This window comes from Spea bombifrons, chromosome 2, assembly GCF_027358695.1.
Source record: "Spea bombifrons isolate aSpeBom1 chromosome 2, aSpeBom1.2.pri, whole genome shotgun sequence".
Classification (NCBI taxonomy): Eukaryota; Metazoa; Chordata; class Amphibia; order Anura; family Pelobatidae; genus Spea; species Spea bombifrons.
Window position 1 is genome coordinate 110477591 of NC_071088.1, and position 23757 is coordinate 110501347.

Genomic DNA, 23757 nt, shown 5'->3' on the forward strand with positions numbered 1-23757 from the left:
TGATCAGCACAACTTGGGGCGCATGTACTTGGGAAAAAAAGTGACAACAATAATAGTGCAATATTGTAAAAGTACAATATTCCAAATAAATAAGTAAATGAATTTCACTCACAAACATGATGAAAAGAAGGCGCATTACAAATTGTGGTAACATTTTCTTTTAATATCTTCTTTAAAATCTGGAAGATCAAAGAGACTCCAATGGTGCAATATCTCGTCCAGTTGATCTTGCTCGCAATAAACGAAAATCCAAATGGCCCCAATCTGATCTCAACGCGTTTCGCCAAATGCAAGTTTATCTTCCTCAGGAGAGTTGTAATGTAAAGTAATAGTCACAAATCAAATGAAATAAAGTGCGTATATGTGTTTATTTCATTTTATTTGTGATTATTACTTTACCTCACCTTCACCCCAAGTTGTGCTGATCGGTATTTCAGACATCCCGAGGAGTGTTTTCTGGGCTGCGGCAGTACTTTGGGAACGTAATATATTTTTTCATTTATTTGCTTATCCACGTGGGATTGTTTTTTTCACTTTTATAATACATTTTGATCTGATCTTTCCTTTCAGCAAGAGTGGGGTTTTTTTTAGCCTCCTTTGGATCAAAAGCATGAAGGATAGGTAGAAGGGTTGTACATACTAATGTATTAATGTACTAATACAAATCACCTAATAGTCCCCAATCTTTTCTTTCATATTCGTCAAATTGTTTTAATATTATACCAATGTTTCTCAGGGCCAGACTGCAGAATTCTGGGATATTTCTGGGTGATATTTATGAAAGAACATTTCAAATCAAATGTGGGGCATAACGATGTATGTTTCTGATGATGATCACGTAATGCATTGACATTAAAATGTCATGCTGTCACTTGGGCACCATTTACAGAGATATATTACCTTTAATATAGCAAGCCTTCACACAACACATTCTGAACTATTAACCCTTTAACAATTATGCACATAGACTCTATTGTAGTTGCCATTTATGGAGGCTACCTAATAATTCAATCAACTGTCCATGGAAATATTATTTAATACTTTCTGAGAGGTAAGCAGGGATTTCACATATGACATATCTGTGTAAAAATCTTAGATATGATTTAATACGAGTAGAATATAAAAGTGTAAACTCAAAACTGTGTCATACTAGGTAAACCATGAGGATGCCAGATATAATAATGGAAGCCCTTACGCTACACCCCAAAAAGTAAGAAAAGGTACAATATGGTGCAACAGTTTCACCTTTATATGAATATTTATAAAGAGGCAAACCCTTACATAGACCTTTCATTTAGTTGACCTAATTAAGTTATTGGCAGAGACACAGAGGTAATGACCCAACTGGACGTTAAGCATCTTAAATTATCAGTATATATATTTTAGTACAGTGTAAATAACTAGGGTGATAGCCTAAGCTGCAATATGATTACAAATGTATATTGGTTGTATGACAAAAATACTTGTGATGAAACAGATGTTGCCTAATACAAGGACAATACTTTTCAATTCTATTCTGCAGCATTTAAATGCGTCTTCTGTTAATTACACATCTGGATACCTCTTTAGGGTTATGTGCAGGAATATAACAGGTAAGATGAGATTCTAACTCTTGTAAGGGCACGAGTTTCCAGCTTTTCCTCTGCTCCTGTACATACTGCACATTGTTCTGCTTCACAGTTAAGCAGTTAGAGCATTTTGAACTATGCCCTGAGATCTTTCATTCTCTTGTCCCCTATAGCACTAGACACACACTTCTATGCTAAGGAAGAGCAAAGCTAACGTGCAGCCAGACAGCAAGAAGAGGGTGATAGTGATAATGATGATGATGATGATTGGGAAAGAGAGGGGGAGTGGAAAAGTAACTTCAGGGAGTGGCTGAGAGAGTTTACAATCCATTGCAAATTCACAGAGAGTGGGATAATCTGCAAGACACAGCCCTGTATCCTTAAAGAAGCTCTGTGACTGGGAACTGGAGGCTGTATCACAACCACTGCTCAGACCTAATGACAAAGTGCCAAGTGCTAATGGGACATACTGCTAGGACAATTGGCAAAACAGGGTGGGGAGAGACCAAATAAATTTAGTGGATTTCTCAAGCCATGATGTGCTCTAAAAAACCCAAAGGAAACATCATCAACACATAAGCAAAGGAGCAAGCCCTGGAGAGGAAGGTAGGACAATGGAAGACAGAAAGGAGGGTGAGGGGTTCATATCTGAATACAAAATATTTTTACAAAAAAAGTTACAGTTGCAAACCCCCATGTGAATTTAGAAACAAAATGCATATTGCTGCAAAAAAGAAGTTGCACTTTATTTTTTCTTCTAATCCACAAGGTCTCACTTTATATAGTCTGAGCTGCCCAATATTGTTAGAACAGAGTCCTTCTAGCTGTCTGTAATGCGACAATTACATAAGAACTCATTTAGGATCTTAGCTTTGGTAACTCTATTAGTGCACTAGCTATTATAAGTAATCATTGTGTTATTAACACCTCATACATCATATATATATATATATATATATATATATATATATATATATATATATAGCTTTATGTTTTAATGAATCCACTACAACAGGGCTTCATGTAGAGGACATCCACAGGCTTTACCTAAATCCCAGCACACATGAGGTCTTAGTAATATGTGTATTGTGTTTCTATATTGTAGCTGTAAATTAAATTAGCATCAGAATGAAAACATTGGGAAGTTAACCATTTGAGTGCCATGCAATGGGTTTTTGAAGAATAGTGAAACGTTGTGCACAAAGATGGGTAACATAATTTCACTGGGAGACTAAAAAAAAGTAGTATATATATATATATATATATATATAATTTATATATACAATTTGCTTAGCATAGTTTTTTTATAATACTATGTAAGTGTGGACAATGTAATATTGAGAGTATATAATATCCCTTTTGTTATATGCATCTGTGTCTGTTATTTTTTAAAATAAATAACCAGGGCTGATTCAAGAAGTTAAGTACATGATTGATTTGCTAGATTTATGTCCTAGACTGACACAGACCAATAATTTCACCTGCTCTTTTTATGATATATACACTGCCGGCAAGCTGGTGCATATAGGAGACAATTTTTGTAAAACACTGTGTGTGTTATGACTAAGAGATTAAGCTAATAATTCCTTACTGTGTTTCATGTTACCAACACTGCCTGAAAATAATTGTTTATTTTTGTGGAGGAATCAAACCTATAGTGCATTTTTATACTTTTATATTTATACAAAAACTGTGACCAGATTTAGGAAAATACAAATGTTTCCATAAAATGTATTTTATGTATTTTAACTGTTGCAAAATTACCTAGATTTTGTACTTTGCCCAGTTTACCTGCTTTCAGAAAATGGTCTTTCAATTTTTGATGGGATATTATCTATTGCTGGTGTGTTCATTTTTTTTCTTTAACTTAAGAAGTCACTTTTTAAACACAACCGAATTAAGTGGATGTTATCCAAGTTCAGGTTGTACCATAATGGGGAACACACATTTAGAAGTGTTATTCAGACATAATAACTGTGGTTTTCTATTATTTGGTAATCTCTTAATATAGTTAAGCAGAAGAATACACAATGATGTTACATTTAAAAAACAAAATAATAATCATTCCCAACTGCTTTAACTACACTTTTTCATGATTTTGGTTCCATTGTATGGATTTTTAAACCTTTAAATAGCAGAATCACCTTATAAATAGGGTTTGTAACCATAGTTTTGCTTGATAAAAATGGTAGTTTTACTAGTAGCATTGGGATTTATTAATTATTATTATTATGAATTAAGTGCAATTAATTTGAGTCTATTTGGTATTGTTTAGATCTGTACACTGATGGTCTGATAAATTTGTAGTCATATATACCCAGGAATTAGCCATAAATATCAGTCTACGCTCTTATTCTCAGACGTATATAACCTACCACCCTAATACTCTGCTGTAAGAAGAATAGGGAATAACTACTCTCATAATGGATGTGTTTTTTAAAACATCATACCATCCATATAATTTAGAACTGTATAAATATAATATCTGTGTTTAAGGAGTGATTTCTAAATATTAACATTTTGGGGATATTAACTATAGCTAGTTCTGCTTCATATAAAAAATAATGTTTTTACTTTACATTGCTTGCTTTTTTAATAATCCATGTGACAATACGGCAACTAGAATTATGTTCCAACTAAAAAATAGATATTGGGACAAACAGAAGCCCTATGTGGCTGAGAAGAGTAGCAGGCATAATCATTTTCTCAGCGAGGTTAGGTCAATAAAATTAATATTTTCCGATGATACTTCCCCTTTAAGAGCGTCATGGAACAAGTGCATATGTTATACACAAAATGTAACAAAACAACAACACCAGTCCATATTATTATATAAACACCGTTCTTATGATATGTCATATGTCACAAGACCAATATAAATTCTAAATCCAATTATAAAAAATGAGCTAAGGTGTACCCTACACATAAACTACAATAACCTAATCCCACAGTAGCTCATCTTTTCCTTGTATGTAATATCTTGCTTCTTATGCACATCCATATTTAGCTGAGGATACAGAACAAGATTAAACCTGCACTTGTGCCGATACCTGCAGAGGATTATGCAATATTCCCACCTGTCTAACAGCAGCAAAGTATCACCGAGCGCATAAACCAAACACAAATAGACCTAGTATAGAGGCTACTATTAAACCTAAACCCTTGCAGGCCAGTCAGGGTCAACATTAACCCCTGCAGAGTATTTATAGGGAGACATGCAGAGTGCTGCCTCGGTTTACTATTAAGTCGTTCATAGGCTTATTTGGTTTTTAAGTATTACTTAACTATAAACGCCTGCTGAGCCCTATTTACTTATACCAGTAAGCCCTGCCGAGAACTGTTTAATTGTAGCAGCGTGAAAATGTTTCTCACATCTATCCCAGCACTATGGAAATATAGTGTGATTAAAGGGAACTGATAAGTAATGTTTTACAGGCCTTCTGGACTCACCAGTAGGCCATCGAAACAGGAGAGATGTATGAAGAATGACACCATACTGACAAGTGTGCTAGTGTATCAAATATGTGGCTTAGGGATTAATAGGAACAACAAAAAAATGTAGTTATGTATTGTCTGAATTGTATATCCACCATCCTTGTAACCGATTCTTCTTTTAGATTTTTATCCTCTATATGTGTCATCAAGGGTGTCCACATTCATGTTCCCTACTCTTGGAAGAACTATCATCTAGGAAAACTTAGCATTGATTACACATTACACCTTTACTGTAACCTCGTACCTCCCAACATTATGCTAAAGAGGGACACTTGTTTTTGGGTTGTGGTTGGAGGCATAGCCTTGGGTCAGATCTTCAATGACTTTGTGACCTTCTCGTGTAACACACTTATACATGGCAAAAATGTTGTTCTCCTGAAAAAAGGATATTAATCGAGAAAGAATGACAGAGGGATTTGGGTCTCAAAGAGGGACTCTCCCTCCTATAGCGGGACATATGGGAGATGTTCTTCATATGTTGTGTGCTTAGAACATTTATATTTTTCAGCATCCACCTGATGATTTCTCCTCAATTAGCCCATTTATTTTGGAAACACACACAATCTGATTTATAACTGGTGAACGAACCAGGAGACAGAAGATGATGTGTGTCTTTTCTGTAGCCTTATGTGACCTTCACTATTTGAGATGAAATCTTTTATTAATAGGATCTTTAAAAATGCTTAACAGTTACAAATTATAAAAAAAACCCAGATTTTTAAAAAAAATTGTGTTAAGTTCTTAAAGGTGACGGTCTTCGTTATCTATTTCCTTTCTCTTTTTCCACATTGTTCATTGTTGCTGCCTTCCTGTTCTTGATTTATTTCTTTTTTAAGACTATTGCTCTTGCTCACAGAATTAGGACACTGGAGTCATATTTGTGCTAGTGTAGTAAACATAAAATAATTGTGAGAAATGAGCTTCTGCACGCATTTATGGAACAATTGCACGAATACAGAGGCCTCAATCAATACAAAAGAAAACAAATATTTTACCAAAAACTGTAATATATATATATATACATATCGGTCCTTAAACAGTCCTCTTAGAAATGACATTTATATAAAAAAACCACCAGTTTATAATCCACAGGTCTCCACCAGAATGCTGTACATCCTAATCATGCATACTTGTCCCTTAGAACACAGATAATACAAATATAATATTTCAGTGGATCGTTTTATATATTAATGAGTATATATTGTGTGTTCCTTGTTATTCATTGTAGATACAAGTCAGATGTCATCACCAGTGGCAATTTCATGCTAGGTCAAAAGTATTCATGCTTCTATATTATCTTAGGTGACACAGAGTGGATAACAGCTTGGATATGAGGAAGATGCAGTTTGCAGTATGAGTGTCAATGTTTGGATGGAGTTGTGGCATTGGCTAGATTGTTTTGAAATTATGCATATGGCTTGGTAATTTGCAAAAGATTCCTTTGGTTTAAGGAAAATAAATCAGGGCTTTTCAAGCCCCACCATTCACAAAACATATGATCTGCAGGAATTCAAGACATTGCCTTTTTTTCTAGTAATGCCTGTCTGAGGACAGGTATGTTTGGTAAATGGGTAAATCTGGCTGCAGGGTGCTGGGAATCAAGGTGCCTCCAAGATGACACCAATCACAATTGAAGTAAACAGAAAAATCTACACTTGCTTGTCTCTGTATTTAATCAAATAAATCCGCACTTGTTGGCATTTCTCAAGGAGAAAGTGACACGAGATTCTGCAAATAGTCCTGTGTTAAGGAGGGTGACCTGCAGAAAAATGTTAGGAGGGCCGTTACTGTGGCACCGTGTTACCTTCTCAAATCAAATTAAAGGAGAAAATGAACTGGGGGTAGAGAGTGAAGCCATCTCAAGACATAGATGATTAGAAGTCAGCAGCCACTTTTTCAAGACTCAAAAAACATGCTAAAAAATGTAGACATGCTTTGGATATTTCATGGTAATAAGCATCTGCATCAATAAGTTCCACCTTTCACTTCACATGAAAGAAAAGTGTAGTCCTTGATAAGGACCATGGCAAGGGGTGTGGATGCCTGGGACATGTTGCACAGGGGAGAATAATAACCTTGGAACTGTGACCTTCTGGTCAGAATCATGATCTGTAGGATGGTGTTTAATTTTAGAGACATACATTTATGTAGGACTCGTGCAGCAGGTGTCCACATCTACTACTGTGTTCATTGAACAACTTTTCAGATTAGAGAATGGAGCCATACCTTTGGAAATTTCATTGAGTCATTTACACATTGGTTGCATTTGCAAGTAGTTGTCTGGATTTGGAAAACCAGTCGTGCCAACACAACTATGGTTCCTTAACTGTCCCTAGGCAGATGTTCTGGAAACCCTGGTTAACCTGCTCCTAGCTCATTTCTAGTAAAATAGAAACACTGGAAACACTAGTGAACCTGCTTCTAGTTCATTTCTAGTAATATAGAAACACTGGAAACACTAGTTAACCTGCTTCTAGTTCAATTGACTAATACCGTATATGACTAAGGTGTTGGTACATAGAAAGGGAAAGGACATAGAAAAACCCGTGGTTAGCTACTGGGAAGCTTAAGAAGTTTCAATATATTTTTTAAATTGCTGTTACTGTTGTTTTTGTAGAGGCATAACTTAAATCAGTATCTATAAAGGGTAACAATATATCATAAATACAATGTTATTGACTAATTTAAATTGTGTCTAATCTACTCACCAGAGCAACCTGTTGAGCTATAACATTGACTCTTGTGGTTGTAAATACACTTTTAAAACTTAGCACAATATATCAACTTGGATAAATGTATAAAACTAAAAGTGCGCTGCACAATTTATTCATTTAGATAGGTTTATAAAATTGAATGTCTGGTGCCAAAATAAGGGAAAGGAAAGATACATATTTTTTCAGCTGCTCGGAGATGTCATTGTACGTATTTCTTAAAAATCAGCTGTGTCTGACAGGTATGTTAATACATTTTAAAGTTATTTGAACATACAACTGCCTGCAAGTGCTTTCAGCATGAAGCACAGCTATAATAATTATCGTGAGATGTTAACAAAGTATCTGTGTGCATGGTTAATACATTTTTAATCCTGATGTCAACCTTCAATCCCAACATTATTTACCCTGAACATCATGGCACAATTAAGGACTACATGAGAGATGTTAGAAAAGTCTTTCATTGAATGTAAATGCTCTTTTAATATACTCATTTTTACTGATGGCCAATGTTGTCTTTTTTGACATTTTAAGTATTAGCTGCATTACCAGTGACTGTCAGTAAATTTACTGGAAAGTCTCAAATTGCCCCATGTATGAATGGCTTCTTCAACCAATTTAAAGATGTAGCCAGCTTGTGACAGTTTTTGTCACCAGTATGTTCATAAAAACATGTCGAATGATTACAATAATAGTAAAGCATCTTAAATATGAGCTATAGCCTTTGCAAAATGTAACAGAACAAAATAAATTTCTGAATACTATCTATAGCCAGGGGTGTGCTAAGGCGGGTGTCACTGGCGCACGGCACCCAGAAGGCCAGTAACTGGGGCGCTGAGTGGGTTCATTTAACACATGTCATGTAATCATGTGGTAGTAGGGTGGCAGCAGCAGGGCAGCTCACACTGAGAGTAGAACCTGCAGTGAAGATAAGGCAAAGGGCAAGAATGAGAGAGTGTGTATGAATGTGTAAGTGTATGGTGGACAGAGCACAGGTGGCTTTTGCAGCTGAGACATATGAAAGTGGTACAGGGTATGAAACCAAATGAGAGGCAAGGCAATATAGCTTCTGGATAATGCAGCACCGATAATCATGGGAACAGTTGTATTGAACTGACTTCTGTTTGTCTCCACATTTAAAGTGGTTCACACATCTATCCCAGCTGTAAATGATAATGATTTAATCAAGAGATATTTATGTAAACATAGTGGGTGGAGAATGCATGACTGACTATATACACTACCATTCAAAAGTTTGGGGTCACAGCTGTTTTTATGGGAAACAAGGAAACTTCTAGCTTTGTTAACATAATTGTAAAATAGTTTTCTAATGATCAATTAGCCTTTTAAACTTTGATTAGCGAACACAAAGTGCCATCGAAACACAGGAGTCATGGCAATGATAAATGGCCTCTGTACGCTTTTGAAGATATTCCATTAAAAATCAGCGGTTTCCAGATACAATGTCTTATGCATTTGATGTTATTTTAATGGACAAAATTTGCATTTCTTTCAAAAACAAACACATTTCTGAGTGACCCCAAACGTTTGACCGGTAGTTTGTGTATGTATGTACATGGATAGACTAAGGTAGATCTGTGAGAATTCTTAGACTTTAGGTGTGAATAGCTCAGCTAATAGATAAAGGGTCAGATTGTCTATGGCAGACTTAAAGATGAAAATGCAAATAATTTATACAGAAAGATAAAGCATATATAATAAAAACTGTATTAAATGTATGTAAAATGTTTTTTTTCCTCTAACAGCATCAGCAGAACAGAAAAGGGCAGCCCCTCGGGCCAGGAGATGAAGGAAGACCCTCACCATCTGACACAACTGTCCAATGAAAGGTCAGAGGATGGCCTGGGACACTCACACAGAGACCTGGCTCCAGATTTTTACCATAACCATCTGGATCTGCAGCGGGTATGTATGTCGCCAGAGGTGACAGGGGGGTCAAAAATGCTAGAAATTCAATAAATTGATGTATATAGCATGTATCATATTCATGCTCCCAGGCAAAATAGTTTAGAGCTTAGTAAATAAACGGTAATAATAATAACTTACTGAACTTACACTATTGCTCTTTCAATGGAAAATACCAATTAATACAACTAAGCATTTCTGCTTGATGTGACCATATGAAACATGATGGATATCATCACTTACAATATCAACTCAGAAAGGTATCATTCTCATTCATTTTAAGACATGAAACTATCTTCACCCACTGAGCTGAAGGTGGCCTTAGTGCAGAATACAATGAAGACTTACTTGCATACGGGCTATATAACACAATACACATATGTAGTCTACATTTTTGTTCTAATGATAGTTTATAAAGATTTTTGTGTAACTTTGGCAGCTTATCGTGCTTAATTTACGTGCTCTACTGAAAGGGTAAATCAGAGTTTGGAGCGTTTTCATTGTTGCTTCACTTCTGGAACACAGGATAATCGAGTTGAGTTACTACCCTGGGCTGAGTTCATTCTAAATTCCCCGAGCCATGACTCATCTCAGATACCACCCTGTTATTGCAACTAGGGGTTCCACCCGGCAGTGTTACCTAAACATCAATATGTGTGTTTCCTTTAGTGGGCCCATGGATTTATAAATATTAAAAAAAACTCAAAAAAAAAGGTAAATCCTTCTGCAAAAATACTTTATTGGAAAAAAAGACACAGACCTTGACCTGTCTATTCTGGTGGAGCTAGGTGTAAAGTTCTGCATGCATTGAAACCATCATAAATTAAAGTGACATTCCAGTGTCCCAAGAATCCCCCTAAAGGAGGTAAGTATATCATGGGCAAGGAGATGTGTTTGGCAGAACACATCTCATGTATTGAAATTAGCTAAGGGACAAATGCATTGTGGGGGGTGGGGTGATTCTGCAGAATCCCCAAGTAAAAGGGATGCCACATACAGTAAAGTTACAGGGGCTTCTAAGCTATCATATGCTTTAACTTGCACTTGATGACTGGAGTGTCCCTTTAATAGATCCGTTAGATTGTAAGCCCATGTGAGCAGGGCCCTCCCTAGCTTTTGCTTCCTTGATTGTTTCCAAATTGTTCTTTGATGCACTTCATCTATAGGTATAAATAATATTACTTGGTGTATGTAGGAGTCACTGCGCATGAAATATTTCTGTTCAGAAGTACAATTCGTACAACATTGTAAAAAATATATAAATATATACTAATTGCATATATTGTTCCTGCACTCAAATTTTACATTAATCAATCTATCCCAAACATGAATATTTAAAAACTTCAGATAATGAAGTTGTTGTTTTACGTTTTGGCCTCACAGGTGCTATATATGCAAAGATAAGGACTTTTTTTTAGTTTCCGGATTACATACATACCATAAATTTAAGGAACTCAGATAATTAGCTTTCTAAATTTATTGCATTTCACTGGTGGGGCGACTATAAATCTTCATTTCTAGCATTCTTCAGTCAGGAATTAGCAAGAAATGCATATATTGGGCATTTATTTATTGTGAGTGCATTGACAAGAGAAAGGTATGTTCCGTGGCCTTTACAGATATTTAAACTGTGGAGTGATAATTTGTGAAAGCGACAGTTTAATGACCCAGACAGCCTCACCAAAGAATAATGCATATTACAGTCCTCTGAGAGTACATTAAAATGCATTGTTTAAAATGTAACAAAAAAATAAAAATATATATAAATCAGGAAGGCAATGGAACAATGTCAATGTGCAGCAGGATCTATGCACCAAATAATTACACACATGCACTCATGCTAACACTATACATAAACATACACCCACATGCTAACATTATATGTTTACAAACACGTCGTACAGTAATACACACATGTTATCACCATACACTCATGCACAGACATGCTAACAATATACACTGATGTGTCAGTATGTAAAGTGTTAGAGTCAGTGTGTGTACTATGTATATATATACATGTATAGTACGCACAAACAGTAACATACTTACACAGACATACAGTTACATATTTACACACACTTATGTACTTATTTACACTTACACACTCACAACTTACCTTTTTTGGCTCAAGAGGGGGTAGGCTGGTGCTAGCTCTTCTGCTCCTTAAGGTCCTATGTCCTATTATGAGTGCTAGGAAATTACATCATATTTTGGTGTACAGACTTAGCGTGTTGGGCCTGCACCGGGTTAGGGGTATGCTGGACACGGGGGTCTATGCAGACTTCCATGTGCATGCGTGGAAACCACTCTAATTGAAATCAAGCAACCAATCAGTGGTGAGAGCTGTTGGACCATGAAGGAGAAGGGCATCTGCAGCTCTGTGGTTGCAACTTCTTGTTAAGGTAAGTATTTTTTATTATTTATTAAGAATGCATAATAAAGTACTCATAACATGGCCTTCATTTATAATACACATTATTCAGTGGGCCTAACAGGGACAGTAAATTGTCCCTGATAGGTAGGATTATCTAACAAACCTGGAATGACCAATATACTTGATATTTGTCAAACCAGACTGTTAAGCTCATAGTTGCACTCTGGACAGTACAAGGTCATGACTTTGATCTGTTGAACGCCGTAGAGCTGGCTACACATTACACAAATATAGATTGTCTATTACTGTCACTCATGATGCAGGTTTAATCCAATGGTTTTATACTGCTCTCAACAGTTCCTTTATGTACAAAAAATATTTTACAGTACTTACACCTGTTACATTACTTCACTAGTACTGATACAGGTAAATCTACATGAGCAAGGGAGTATGTTCAGAGTCATTTTGTGCAATCACCCAATATATACCTTTCTAAATATGTGTAATTTGTAAGACTGATATGCTTCAAAATACGCCACAGTCCAGGAACTCTGCTGATGTTGAGTATAAATATAGTTTGATGAGCGTTTGCTAATATATATGCTAATAATAATAATGTATTTCTGTGTATGTTTTATTGGTTCCTTGCTTCCTGTTTCGCAAATGTTTGCCTTTATTATTGAGGTTATAAAACATGAATTATTTTCCCCTTCAGCATCGACATGTTTTGATCTGTCGTTCGGTCCCTTGGCTCTGAGTTCTGTTTTCCTGCCCCTCCTTTTAGCAGGAGAGAAGTTGCTAAAGTTTAGAGATGAAGTGAAGACAAATATATTCCCACCCTGCAAGGAGCGTCCCACAGTATTGCTGGCTTCTGTCCTCAACATGGGGCAGGATAAGGGGCTAGGGATAAGCCTTCTGAAACCATTTACAGGCAATTAAGAAACCCAGACCCCCCAATCCCTCTAATTCTACCCTATTAAATTTCACATAACCCTTTTAATCTGTTTTGGCATGAAAAAATATATTTTTTCCTTGTTACAAGGAAGACAATCAGTAGCAAAACTAAAACAAGTTCCCGGTGTAAGAGTAGAGAATGTTCGCTGGAATGCAATTATCTACAGGCTTGTAATTTTTTTTATTTATTGCCTGTGTGCTTAGCAGGTCTTGTCCTGTAGTTTAATGTTTCAGGTACATCTGTTAATGCAAAGATCCAAATTAGTATTCCGATCCCAACAGAAATGGCATGCACCCAGACACCAAAGTATGAGGTGGTATTTCTTCAAAGATGTGTTAAAGAAGCATGGCTCTGCACAAAATGTGTGGCTCATGGCTGTAATGAAGCATGAACACTCTTGTAATGTTACTTAAAAACAAGTATTTTTGAGGCAATAATAGGCCTTACAAAAAAGTATGTACCTTGTTTTTTTGAATATTGCCTAAATAGGATCTGATAAATGAAGTACAGGATGTGCAGGCGCCTGCTGAATACACAAACTTACACACTATGCTGTTATGTGGTAGGATTCTTTGATACCCAGCAAGTGTAAAATGTTCATGCATTGTAGAATCATCTGTGTCTTATATTAAACATAACTTTGACTTGGAGCAAATTGACAAAGGTGTTTGGGGGCAGAGGTGGCACAGGCAGACTGTTTAGGGGTGGAGGTGGCACAGGTAGGCTATTTAAGGGACAGAGGTGGCACAGACAGACTGTTTAAGGGGCAGAAGTGGCACAGGCTTGTTGTTTAGGGGATATAGGTGGCAGAGGCAGGCTGTTTAGGGGCAGAGATGGCACAGGCCATCTGTTTAGGTAACTGAGATAGCACAAGCAGGCTGTTTGGGGGCACAGACAAAATGTTTAGGGTCAAAGATGGCACAGAGATGTTTGGAGGAACAGATGGCACAGACAAACTGTGGCACAGACAATGGTAGTACAGACAAGCTGTTTGGGACAAATTTGGCACTGTGGGATAAGTTGCTTAAGAATTTGGGGTGCCCGGGGGAATTTTCACACTGCGGACCTGTGATTTCTAGTCACACCCCTGGCGTGGTGTGTGGGCACATGAGCTTGACTACAAAACAAAATATATGGGTCTGGTGGCCAAATATGTCCAGATCTGCTTTTCCAGTCTGGCAGCAGAGGAAGTTCATAAGCCTTACCCACATTTATTTGAAAATAATATACATTCCTTATGCCATGGGAACAATACAATTAAACAGACCTTACTTATACTGCGAGATGTTTCCAGAATTGCTTAAATGATTAAAGGGCTTTCCTGGCATCAACTGCACAAGCTGGTCTTCAATGCCCAAATGCCCAAAACTCATACTCCGCTTCTCACTGTTTATATGCAGAGCCCTGTGCTCCACACTAAAGAAATACATTTTTTCACTTTCCTGTAATATACCGGTACTGTGTTCCTCCTCAAACAAGAAATGATTACTCTGTTTCTTAACCTTCCTATCCATTTCTCACCAGTGTTCTGTGCAATGATATCCTGGGTTTGAAGTTACCAAATGACCCCATACTGACTCCCAACACCGTCTGTCTGACATTGCCTGGCCTAAGCAAACGTCAAATGGGACTCTGCGTGCGCAGCCCTGATGTCACAGCTTCAGCACTGCAAGGGATACAAATTGCTATCCACGAATGTCAGCATCAACTGAGAGGGCAGCGTTGGAACTGTTCCACTTTGGAAACGGGGGGTAAAGTGCCCCATGATAGCGCCATCCTTAAAAGAGGTACGGTCCACGCAGAACAACAGTGCATAAGCGGTATCTTGAGTGTAATTTAACACATTTCCAGGACATTTTTATGCATGCACACATTCATCCCCATAGAGCATTATGCTTTCTGGGTTTCAGATATAGTTCACATGAGAACCACCGAAGGAGAAAAAACATATACTAGCCATCTAGTCCACACTTGATCCCAGCCACTCGATGCAAATATGTGTGGAAGTGAAGCTTACAGCATACCTACCTCCAGCCCCTGCATTACAATTCTAGACAATAATCTTGACAGACAGATATCTTGATACATACATGGTATACTTCAGTCAAGGTGGCTGCGTGAAAAGTTCATGAGCATCTTAAAAAAGTTATTACCTTGTTTGACAACAGCCTTATGACAACAAGGGCTTACTTTTTCAGGCTGACTCCTTTGCATATACATGTGCTTACCAACTGTAGTAGAATTGCACCTAAACGAGCGCTGTGGAAAATGTATTTTGTTCATATTAGAGTAAATACATTTTAGACTCTTAGAATTAAGGTGTGTGATCCCTTACTATGAGAGATACTGATAAATAATTAAAAAAGGGGCAATGACTTGTGATGGGGGTAGCATAGGAAGAGAACATTTTCAGCACAGAACTTATTTTCATGAAGATATTTAGATCCACCCCCAACTGATGATGAGAATTGAAGCCCATCCTTTGAAATAGGGCCAAATACCTTTTCAGCTTTAGGAATCAGCCTTACAGCGTATTGAACCAGGGCCAGTAAGCAAATTGATAGGAAAGAGAAGCCTATAAAACAGAACAGAAGTTTACGGTAATTTAGACACTAGGAAAGGATTAGACACAGCTGCTGATGATGGGAATTTCCCAAATGCAAGTAACAACTTCACAAGGTCTAGGACTCTGACTATCTGGATGGGGATCTTAGGGAAAAATATGGTTTTCAACATAGCAGGCAGAACTCCCCTTAACTCCTTGCAAAATAGAATGATCTTCAGAGTCTAACTCTACTAAAATCAATATTTGTTCGGAACTCTACATTCTTTCCAAGTATGAAAGCCAACATTTCCCCTTAGGCAGAGAAAGTCCATAATTTGAGGAGCCATGTAGTTAGGACTAAAGAGTAAACATACGTTCATGTTTCGTATCAATATAGAACACATCCTTTTGTAACTCTGGATTCCACAATACAAGAAGTAATGAAGTGTTCTGTCTACCACAGATGGGAGTGTGAAGTCCAGCCCTGAATGTGTTGGAAATGTTCTTAGGAGGGTAAAGGTATAGAGTTGTACCGTGTTAGCCGTAGAAAGAACAAGATGATACCTTTATTGATACAGAAGTATAATGGATTGTAAGCTTTTGAGAGTATCTAGGTCTCTTCTTCAGGCATATTATACATTTAAAGCAGACATTGCTCATACGTGTATAAAGTAAGATACAAAGTTTTTGAATAGAGATTACATTTGTGTAGTAGTGTTAAATGGAAATGCAAATTTGGCATGAGTAGTCTCCTTTGGTGTAGACTGCTGTAGACTATGTATAAGGTTGATTGTGTGTATTGTGTGCCTGAATTAAGGGCATCAATTTTCACCATTAGTTTGTATTCCCATATCTTCCTTTCGCTCTGTAAACAGAAATTCTCCATTAATTTGGTGAAGTTCAGATCATTACACTAATGTAATCTCTGTTAACCATCATAGGAGGGTAGGCAGTGTCTAACCATTACAGCTAGGCAATTAAAGATGAGACAGCTAGTCATTAGACTCTCTCTTCCTTCCTGTTAGGATTTCGGGAGAGTGCCTTTGCCTTCTCGCTATTAGCTGCTGGTGTCATGCATTCGGTGGCCACAGCATGCAGCCTTGGTAAGCTGCAGGGCTGTGGGTGTGAATGGAAACGTCGTGGCACTGAAGAAAACATACGATTGAAACTGAATCAATTGCAGCTCCAAGCTCTATCCAAAGTAAAGGGTCTATCCAGGGATTTGACCCCACTTCTGAGAGAGACTCCGGAACCCAGTCCCCAGGATACCTGGGAGTGGGGAGGCTGCAAACATGAACTAGAGTTTGGGGAGAAATTCTCCAGAGATTTTCTGGACTCAAGAGAATCACCAAGGGATATTCAAGCGCGGATGAGGATACATAATAACCGTGTGGGGAGGCAGGTGAGATCTGATTGTCAATTTCTGCTGGTCATTCAATGTGAAATAGAGGATTAGCACACATGGAAACTTTCTAAATATGTTCACTTGGAGACACTACTCAAATATTAAAATGTTATAATCTGTTACATGTGGTTGCCGGCATAGTTGCAGTGACTCTACTGTAGGGCTGACAACCAAATGGTTATAACTGTCATGAAATATGTGGCTATGCCTTTTGAATAAACAAATGTATTATCAGAGCTAAAAAATATAACTATAGAAACACAAAACATAAAACGAATAACAAGTGATAGTTTTCATTATTGGATTCAGTTATGGTGTTTTATAATCTTTTAATCTTTCCAGCATTGGCCTAAACTGGTATTAGTTACATACATCCATTTTACGTGTACACTGATGTAACATACCACTGTACAGTAAGACTATTTCTCACTAGTTAAAGGGTTAAGAAAACTTAGTGTTGAGACAGATTAGGTTTTGGAATGGAAGTAAGTATGTTATGACATCATTTTGTTAAATCTGATCATTGTTGTCCTGCATTCCCAGTCCTCATTTGTTTATTAATGTGCCCTGCCTGTCTGGGGACAAAGCTTGGTTGACATCTGCACCCAGGCACTAGGGGAAAATGTAGACTGTGTGAAGGAGCACTTGTAATGTTGGACATTGTTTTACTATATTTCTTTTCCAGTCTGTAACAGAAAACATGAAGCGCAGATGCAAATGCCACGGTACATCGGGGAGCTGCCAGTTCAAGACGTGTTGGCATGTAACTCCTGATTTTCGTTCTGTTAGTACCATACTGAAGGAGAAGTTACAACGTGCTGTGTTTGTCAACTCCCGTAACAAGAATAGTGGAGCCTTTCACCCACGTCTTAACAAAAAGCGCCTGGCTGGCGAGCTTGTATACTTTGAGAAGTCTCCAGACTTCTGTGAGAGGGACCCACGAGTGGATTCTCCTGGCACCCAAGGACGAGTGTGCAACAAAACAAGCCATCAGATGGACAGTTGTGCCAGTCTCTGCTGCGGGAGAGGCCATAACATCCTTATGCAGACCCGACGAGAGCGCTGCAATTGCCGCTTCCATTGGTGTTGTTATGTCATGTGTGAGGAGTGTCGGGTCACACAGTGGGTCAATGTCTGTAAGTGATTTTGATTCAGTCTCAAGCTCCAAGTATCTGGATTCTCAAGACAGTAATTAATTTATTCTTGTACAGCACTGAACATCATATGGAACTCTGTACATAAAGCTTAACATGCATGGTGAATCACTGCCCAAATTTCACAACATCTGCTGGCCTGAGGCACCAGAAGGTAGAATGACAAATCAGAAGCATCTCACATTGACTTTAAAACATATACATCTCGAAGACTCTGCTATCCCTCAACGTTACACATTCCAGAAAAGGGCAGAAGCGAAGCAAGCAACAAGAAACATGTGGCTTCCAGTATCCTTTAGTAATTCAGTTCATGTCTGGCTTTTGCGACATTGGCTACAAATCAGTAGTAGGAATCATATTTTGGATGAGTGACTCAAATCATGTTTCAGTCTGGATAAGGTGTATAGAAAACCCCATTTTAAAACATATTTCCTGTTTGCTCTGTGAAACATAATTCTAATACAGAAGAAGAAAGAAGTGAGTGATGGGACAGGAGCTCCTAAAATTATCACCACAAATAGGATGCCACATTTGGCTTGGATGTCATCACAAATAGAAAAAGATGAAGAACTTTAATCAAAGCTTACATTATAAATACTTTTGATATATTGTATTTATTCACTATGTGCTGAGAATTATGGCAGTAGATAGTACAAAGGCCTTGTCTAACTCCAAGGCCTCCACCTACTAAGACATGTTGGAGTTTGTGTATTAAATTAAACTAAAACAACTTCCCCTTGGTGCTTTTTGTCATCAAATTGTTATTTGAAATATGTAAAATTCTGTAGAGATGGAGGTATTCATTGTATTGCGTTAAGACTGAGCTGAGGTGTAAGGGGCTGGCCGTTTACATTTTTTAAATATTGTATTTATTCAGTAGATGCTGAGAAGTATTGCAAAAGTAACTTTACTGCGAAGGTAGATGCATTAAACAGCCTTCCTGCAGAAGTGATATAAGTTAATACAGTGGTTTAAGCATACATAGCATAGGCATAATGCTATCCTTGATAGAAGGGACTAGTGAAAGTATTCAGACATTGGGCAGACTGGATGGGCTGAATGGTTCTTATCTGCTGACAAATACTTTGTTTCAATGTTTCTATATTCAGACAAATCACCCTGAGGACATGCAAAATCAGAATTATATTTTTGTAGCAAATCTCCTCCACCCTTACGACCATGGACCGTATAAAGGATCACACTAGACATATAGATTGGAGTCAGGTATGCAATAGCACAGCTTTATTTAGAAAAACAGGTTATGGTTAGTCAAAGCAAGACTCCATCAAGTTTATAGATAATATGCATCAGCATCCAAGAAACAGCTCAACCCTGATTCATGATTGTGTCCTATACACAGACCTCCTGTATAACACAGAGTTAACTTTTATCTGCAATAGGCATGATCGTTTATTTTTATCATCTAACAAAATGCAAAGTGAGGAAACAGAAGAAAAATCTAAGTCAAGTCAATATTTGGTGTGACCACCCTTTTGCTTCAAAACAACATTAATTCTTCTTAATTCTTCTAGGTACACTTGCACACAGTTGTCAGCAGGTAGGTTGTTCCAAACATCTTGGAGAATTAGCCACAGTTCTTCTGTGGATTTAGGTAGCCTCAGTTGCCTCCCTTTTCATCTATTCCCAGACAGACTCAATGATGTTGAGATCAGGGCTCTGTGGGGGCCGTTCCATGACTTCCGGGATCCCTTGTTCTTCGTTACACTGAAAATAGTTCTTAATAACTTTGGCTGCGTGTTTGGGACAGTTGTCATCTGCCTGTACTTCTTAGCATTGAGAGCATTCATTCTGACCCAAATTCCCAACTCCATTTGTAGAAATGCTCCCTCAAACATGTAAGGAGCTCTACCATGCTTCACCGCTGCCTGCAAATGCGTATTCTTATATCGCTCCCCAGCCCTTCAGAAAACAAATATTGAAAAATTTGACTCATCAGTCCAGAGCACCTATTGCCTTTTTGTCCACCCTAGTTCCTGTGTTTTCATGAATACACTTGGCCTTGTTTCCACATTAGAGGCATGTCTTTTTGGCCTGCAAGCCTTCCAAGAAGACTGCATCTTTTGCTGTAGACTATTCAATATTTCTACATTTACAGGGCTAAGAAGCACATAGTAAATGTAGAAATATTGAATTTTGCAGTGTAGAAAAGCACAGTCAGGATTTATATTAACCTCTTAATGCCCAGAGGGAAGGGCAGTTCTTTCAGCCATGGTCCCCCAGAGATTTCCTCTAATGAGGTTTTTTCTCTCCTGCGAGCTGAAGTCCAGAGGTAGCCCTATATTTTACCTCCTTTGAGGTAAATGTGTACTTTTTGCTTCAGTCCACATATTGTATTTGATTTAAAAATAAACTTTTAGTAGTCTCCTAAAAAAAAAAATCTGAAGTAGAAGGGTGTAGCAGGGCCCCACTGTTTTTTTTTTTTGGCAATGCTTAGCTGATGCCATTGCTGGACATGTTCCGAAGGGAGGTAAGCATAATGTGTTTTATCTGCTGCACTACATTTCCTTGGCCGGCCACTGTGTCTATGGTCCTCAACATTGCTGTTTCTTTGTGCTTCTTCAAAAGAGCTGGGGCAGAACATTGGGAAACCCCTGTCTGCCTTGAAATGTTTGCCTGAGAGAGACCTTGTTGATTCTGTATAACTAACTTCTGTCTTGTTGCTGTTGGTGAGTTCCACAGCTGTTTCGGTTAAGGATTGTGTTTCAACTTACATATTAAATTGATGATCATTAGCACCTGTTTGGTGTAATTGTTTATTCATACACCAGCTTTATGTCTACAAAACCCCTGAATTTGTACAAGTGTACCGAGAAGAATTGATGCAGTTTTGAAGGCAAAATATTGATTTTTTTTTCTGTTCACTCACCTTTTAAGTATTGCATTTTGCTGAATGATAAAAAAATTAACTAACATGTCTCTTTTGGAAAGCATTCTTATTTTACAGCATGTTGCCTAAAACTTTTGCACAGTATTGTATGTCTGATAAGTTGCTTCTTTTTCTAACCTTTCTTCCCCATCTCCACAGTTGTTTTTTCTAGCATTATACCATTTCACAAATCATCCCATTAAACACATATTCACTCTTTCTTCCATCCTTTCCCCTCTTGTTTGCCGTGCCAGAACGTTTTCCTACTGTCACAACCTAACACTCCCTCTCTCACCAAACCTTTGTTACACATATTTTTTCTGCACTAACCCTAGCCTTTTACCCATTCTTCATCTCCTCAAAGTTATTTTGCCCTCTTTCCCGGTCCCAGTAGTTAGAACATATTTTGAGAGATTTGGAGGTAAAGTGTGCTTTAACATTTTTCTGTCTGAGTGTGGTTCAGCCGCTATCAGTATGTCCAAATATTTTATATGTGACAGTTCTTTCCATAAACAATAACAAAAAGAAACACGTGGAATTTTAAGGTAACTACACCCATACCTTAAATATAAACTTTAAAAAATCTAATTTTTAATTTATATATTGCTTCTTTAAGAAACCAATAGATTTTTTTACAGTTGCATATATTTTATTTATAAATAATGCCAACTAGATCAATGCATGTGACAATGTTTAGCTTAAGAAAATTCTTAATTTAAACCCACATTTCAGTATAAATCTCTCCAGAACATTTGCATACACTGCTCATCCTGTTACACTCACTGGCCAAATGGTCAGACACAGATTACCTACAAAGCACATGCTTTCCACAGACTTTATGATCGGGTCTTTCCTAATTTATTCTATTGAAACTGGAGACAGTCCTGCTAGGTTTATTTCAATCACACTTAAGATTGGTGGTTAGTTCACCAGCTGAAAGGGATTGGTCCTTCCTCGTTAACTAATTTGAACAATCCCAAAAGATCCATTCAATCCTAGACAAGTGCATAGTAGATCTCTATGACTATGACCATGATCATAACATAACAGAGGACACTAATGAGTAATCTAAAGACAAGCTACAACAGTAAGTTTTTGGAGCTATTTATTGTCTATTGTAATTTGTGAAGTAATCTACATTTGTACCTTATAGCATTATGGGTCAGGACAGAATGGCCTAAATTCTCACACCATCAATGTAAGGCTTCAGGACGTTTCATTTGTAAAAATTAGTTCTATTTATTTTTATTTTCTATGTTTTAGAATAGGTTATAAAATGATTATATGAACTATATTATTATATCATATTATTATTATGTAAAGATGCTATTGTTCCTGTTTTATTTTACTAAGAGCGTGGTAGAAACAGCCTCTTGCCATAAGTAGTAGCGGTCAATACAGTGAAGGAATTTTAGATATGGCTATCTTGTATTTAAGAAAAGACCAGAGATTATGTTAGATGAGCTGTCTGCTGACATTTGTGCAGTATCGTTAACCACATGCAACAGGGAATAGTGGTGTCAGAGCAGCAGCAAGTGTTTGTGGTTGGAATTACGTCTAAAAATCCAGCGAAATGCCCCCCAAAAATCATTCCTTTTCACTGGGAATTCCATGGGGTTCCCTCATTAGTCTGAATAGCTTCAAGGAAGTTTTCTAAATGTTGAGTTCCAGAGTTATCTTCCCATCAAAGTCATTAAGAAATGAACTGACAGCAGCTTAAGGAAGCAGAGAGCTGAATGGAGAATGAGGTTGCCAACCACTTAAGACACCTCCAGCGCTTCCAAGTTTTTGTGTTTTAACACCACGTTTAGCACAGGCTAATATTTTATTAATTTATTTCATTTTCAAGGAAAGAGATTCTGTATATAATAAACTCATCTTTTTTAATTAAACTTTATTGCCGTGTAGAGAGCCAAGATTCATTGGCAAATGTTGCATTTCCATTGCTTTGTTCACAGCAAAAGCTTTGCGTTATTATGTGTGTACTTTGCAAATAACAAAGTGATGACACAAGAAAATATTAGAAATTTGTTACAGTGATGCTTCGTTTCCATCTCTTTCCCTGAAGTTATTATGAAATATCTTCCATACGGATGCCTTGTCTGTCTATTTGTTTTGGCATTTTTAAAAGGAACATATTCTGCACTCTAAATGTGTTATGGCCAATTAGTATATATTACAGTTAAACATCAGTCTCACAGTAGGGTTGCCAAGGTGTTAAGAACTTAAGTGTCAACTTTCTTCTCCAATACCTCCTTACCTCCTCCCCATTGATTACACTTGTTGGCTCAGAAGAGGGGTGTACCAATACTACTTGATCATCAATTAGAGGGGCTTTAGGGGGAGCCATCTGTGTGCTGGGACTGGATGTGATTTTCAGACACGTGATCCAAGAGTGGCAGCAAGGTGGCTGAAAAATGCTGCAAATACAGTAAGGTGTATTATGAAAAAAATACAATCTGTAATGAGACCCCCAGTGCCACCTTAGCCCCCAAACAGCTTGGTAGTGCCTTCTAAGCCCCCAAACAGCTTGCCATTGGCATCTTTGTCCTCAAACAGACTGTCAGTGCCGCAGCTTACCTGTGTACATATTTCTATATACTTGTTTTAGAAATGTAGATAAAATATACAGACCTTTGTTATATAAAACAGTACACTTTAATACTATATGTTATACTGTTTTGGTTACTGGATAGCCTTTATTCTGTTGACATAGCTTACTAAACAACGTAGGTAT

General features: G+C 37.4%; 1 protein-coding gene across 1 annotated transcript; it reads left to right on the forward strand.

Annotated features, from left to right (window-relative positions):
* The first annotated feature begins 1800 nt into the window (after window positions 1-1800).
* On the forward strand, window positions 1801-18863 carry WNT10B (Wnt family member 10B). The gene is made up of 5 exons (XM_053457666.1): window positions 1801-2174; window positions 9541-9700; window positions 14554-14816; window positions 16600-16976; window positions 17665-18863. Exons 2-5 carry the CDS (start codon window positions 9618-9620, stop codon window positions 18121-18123), a joined length of 1182 nt encoding a protein of 393 aa, XP_053313641.1. The 5' UTR covers window positions 1801-2174; window positions 9541-9617; the 3' UTR covers window positions 18124-18863.
* Window positions 18864-23757: the final 4894 nt, after the last annotated feature.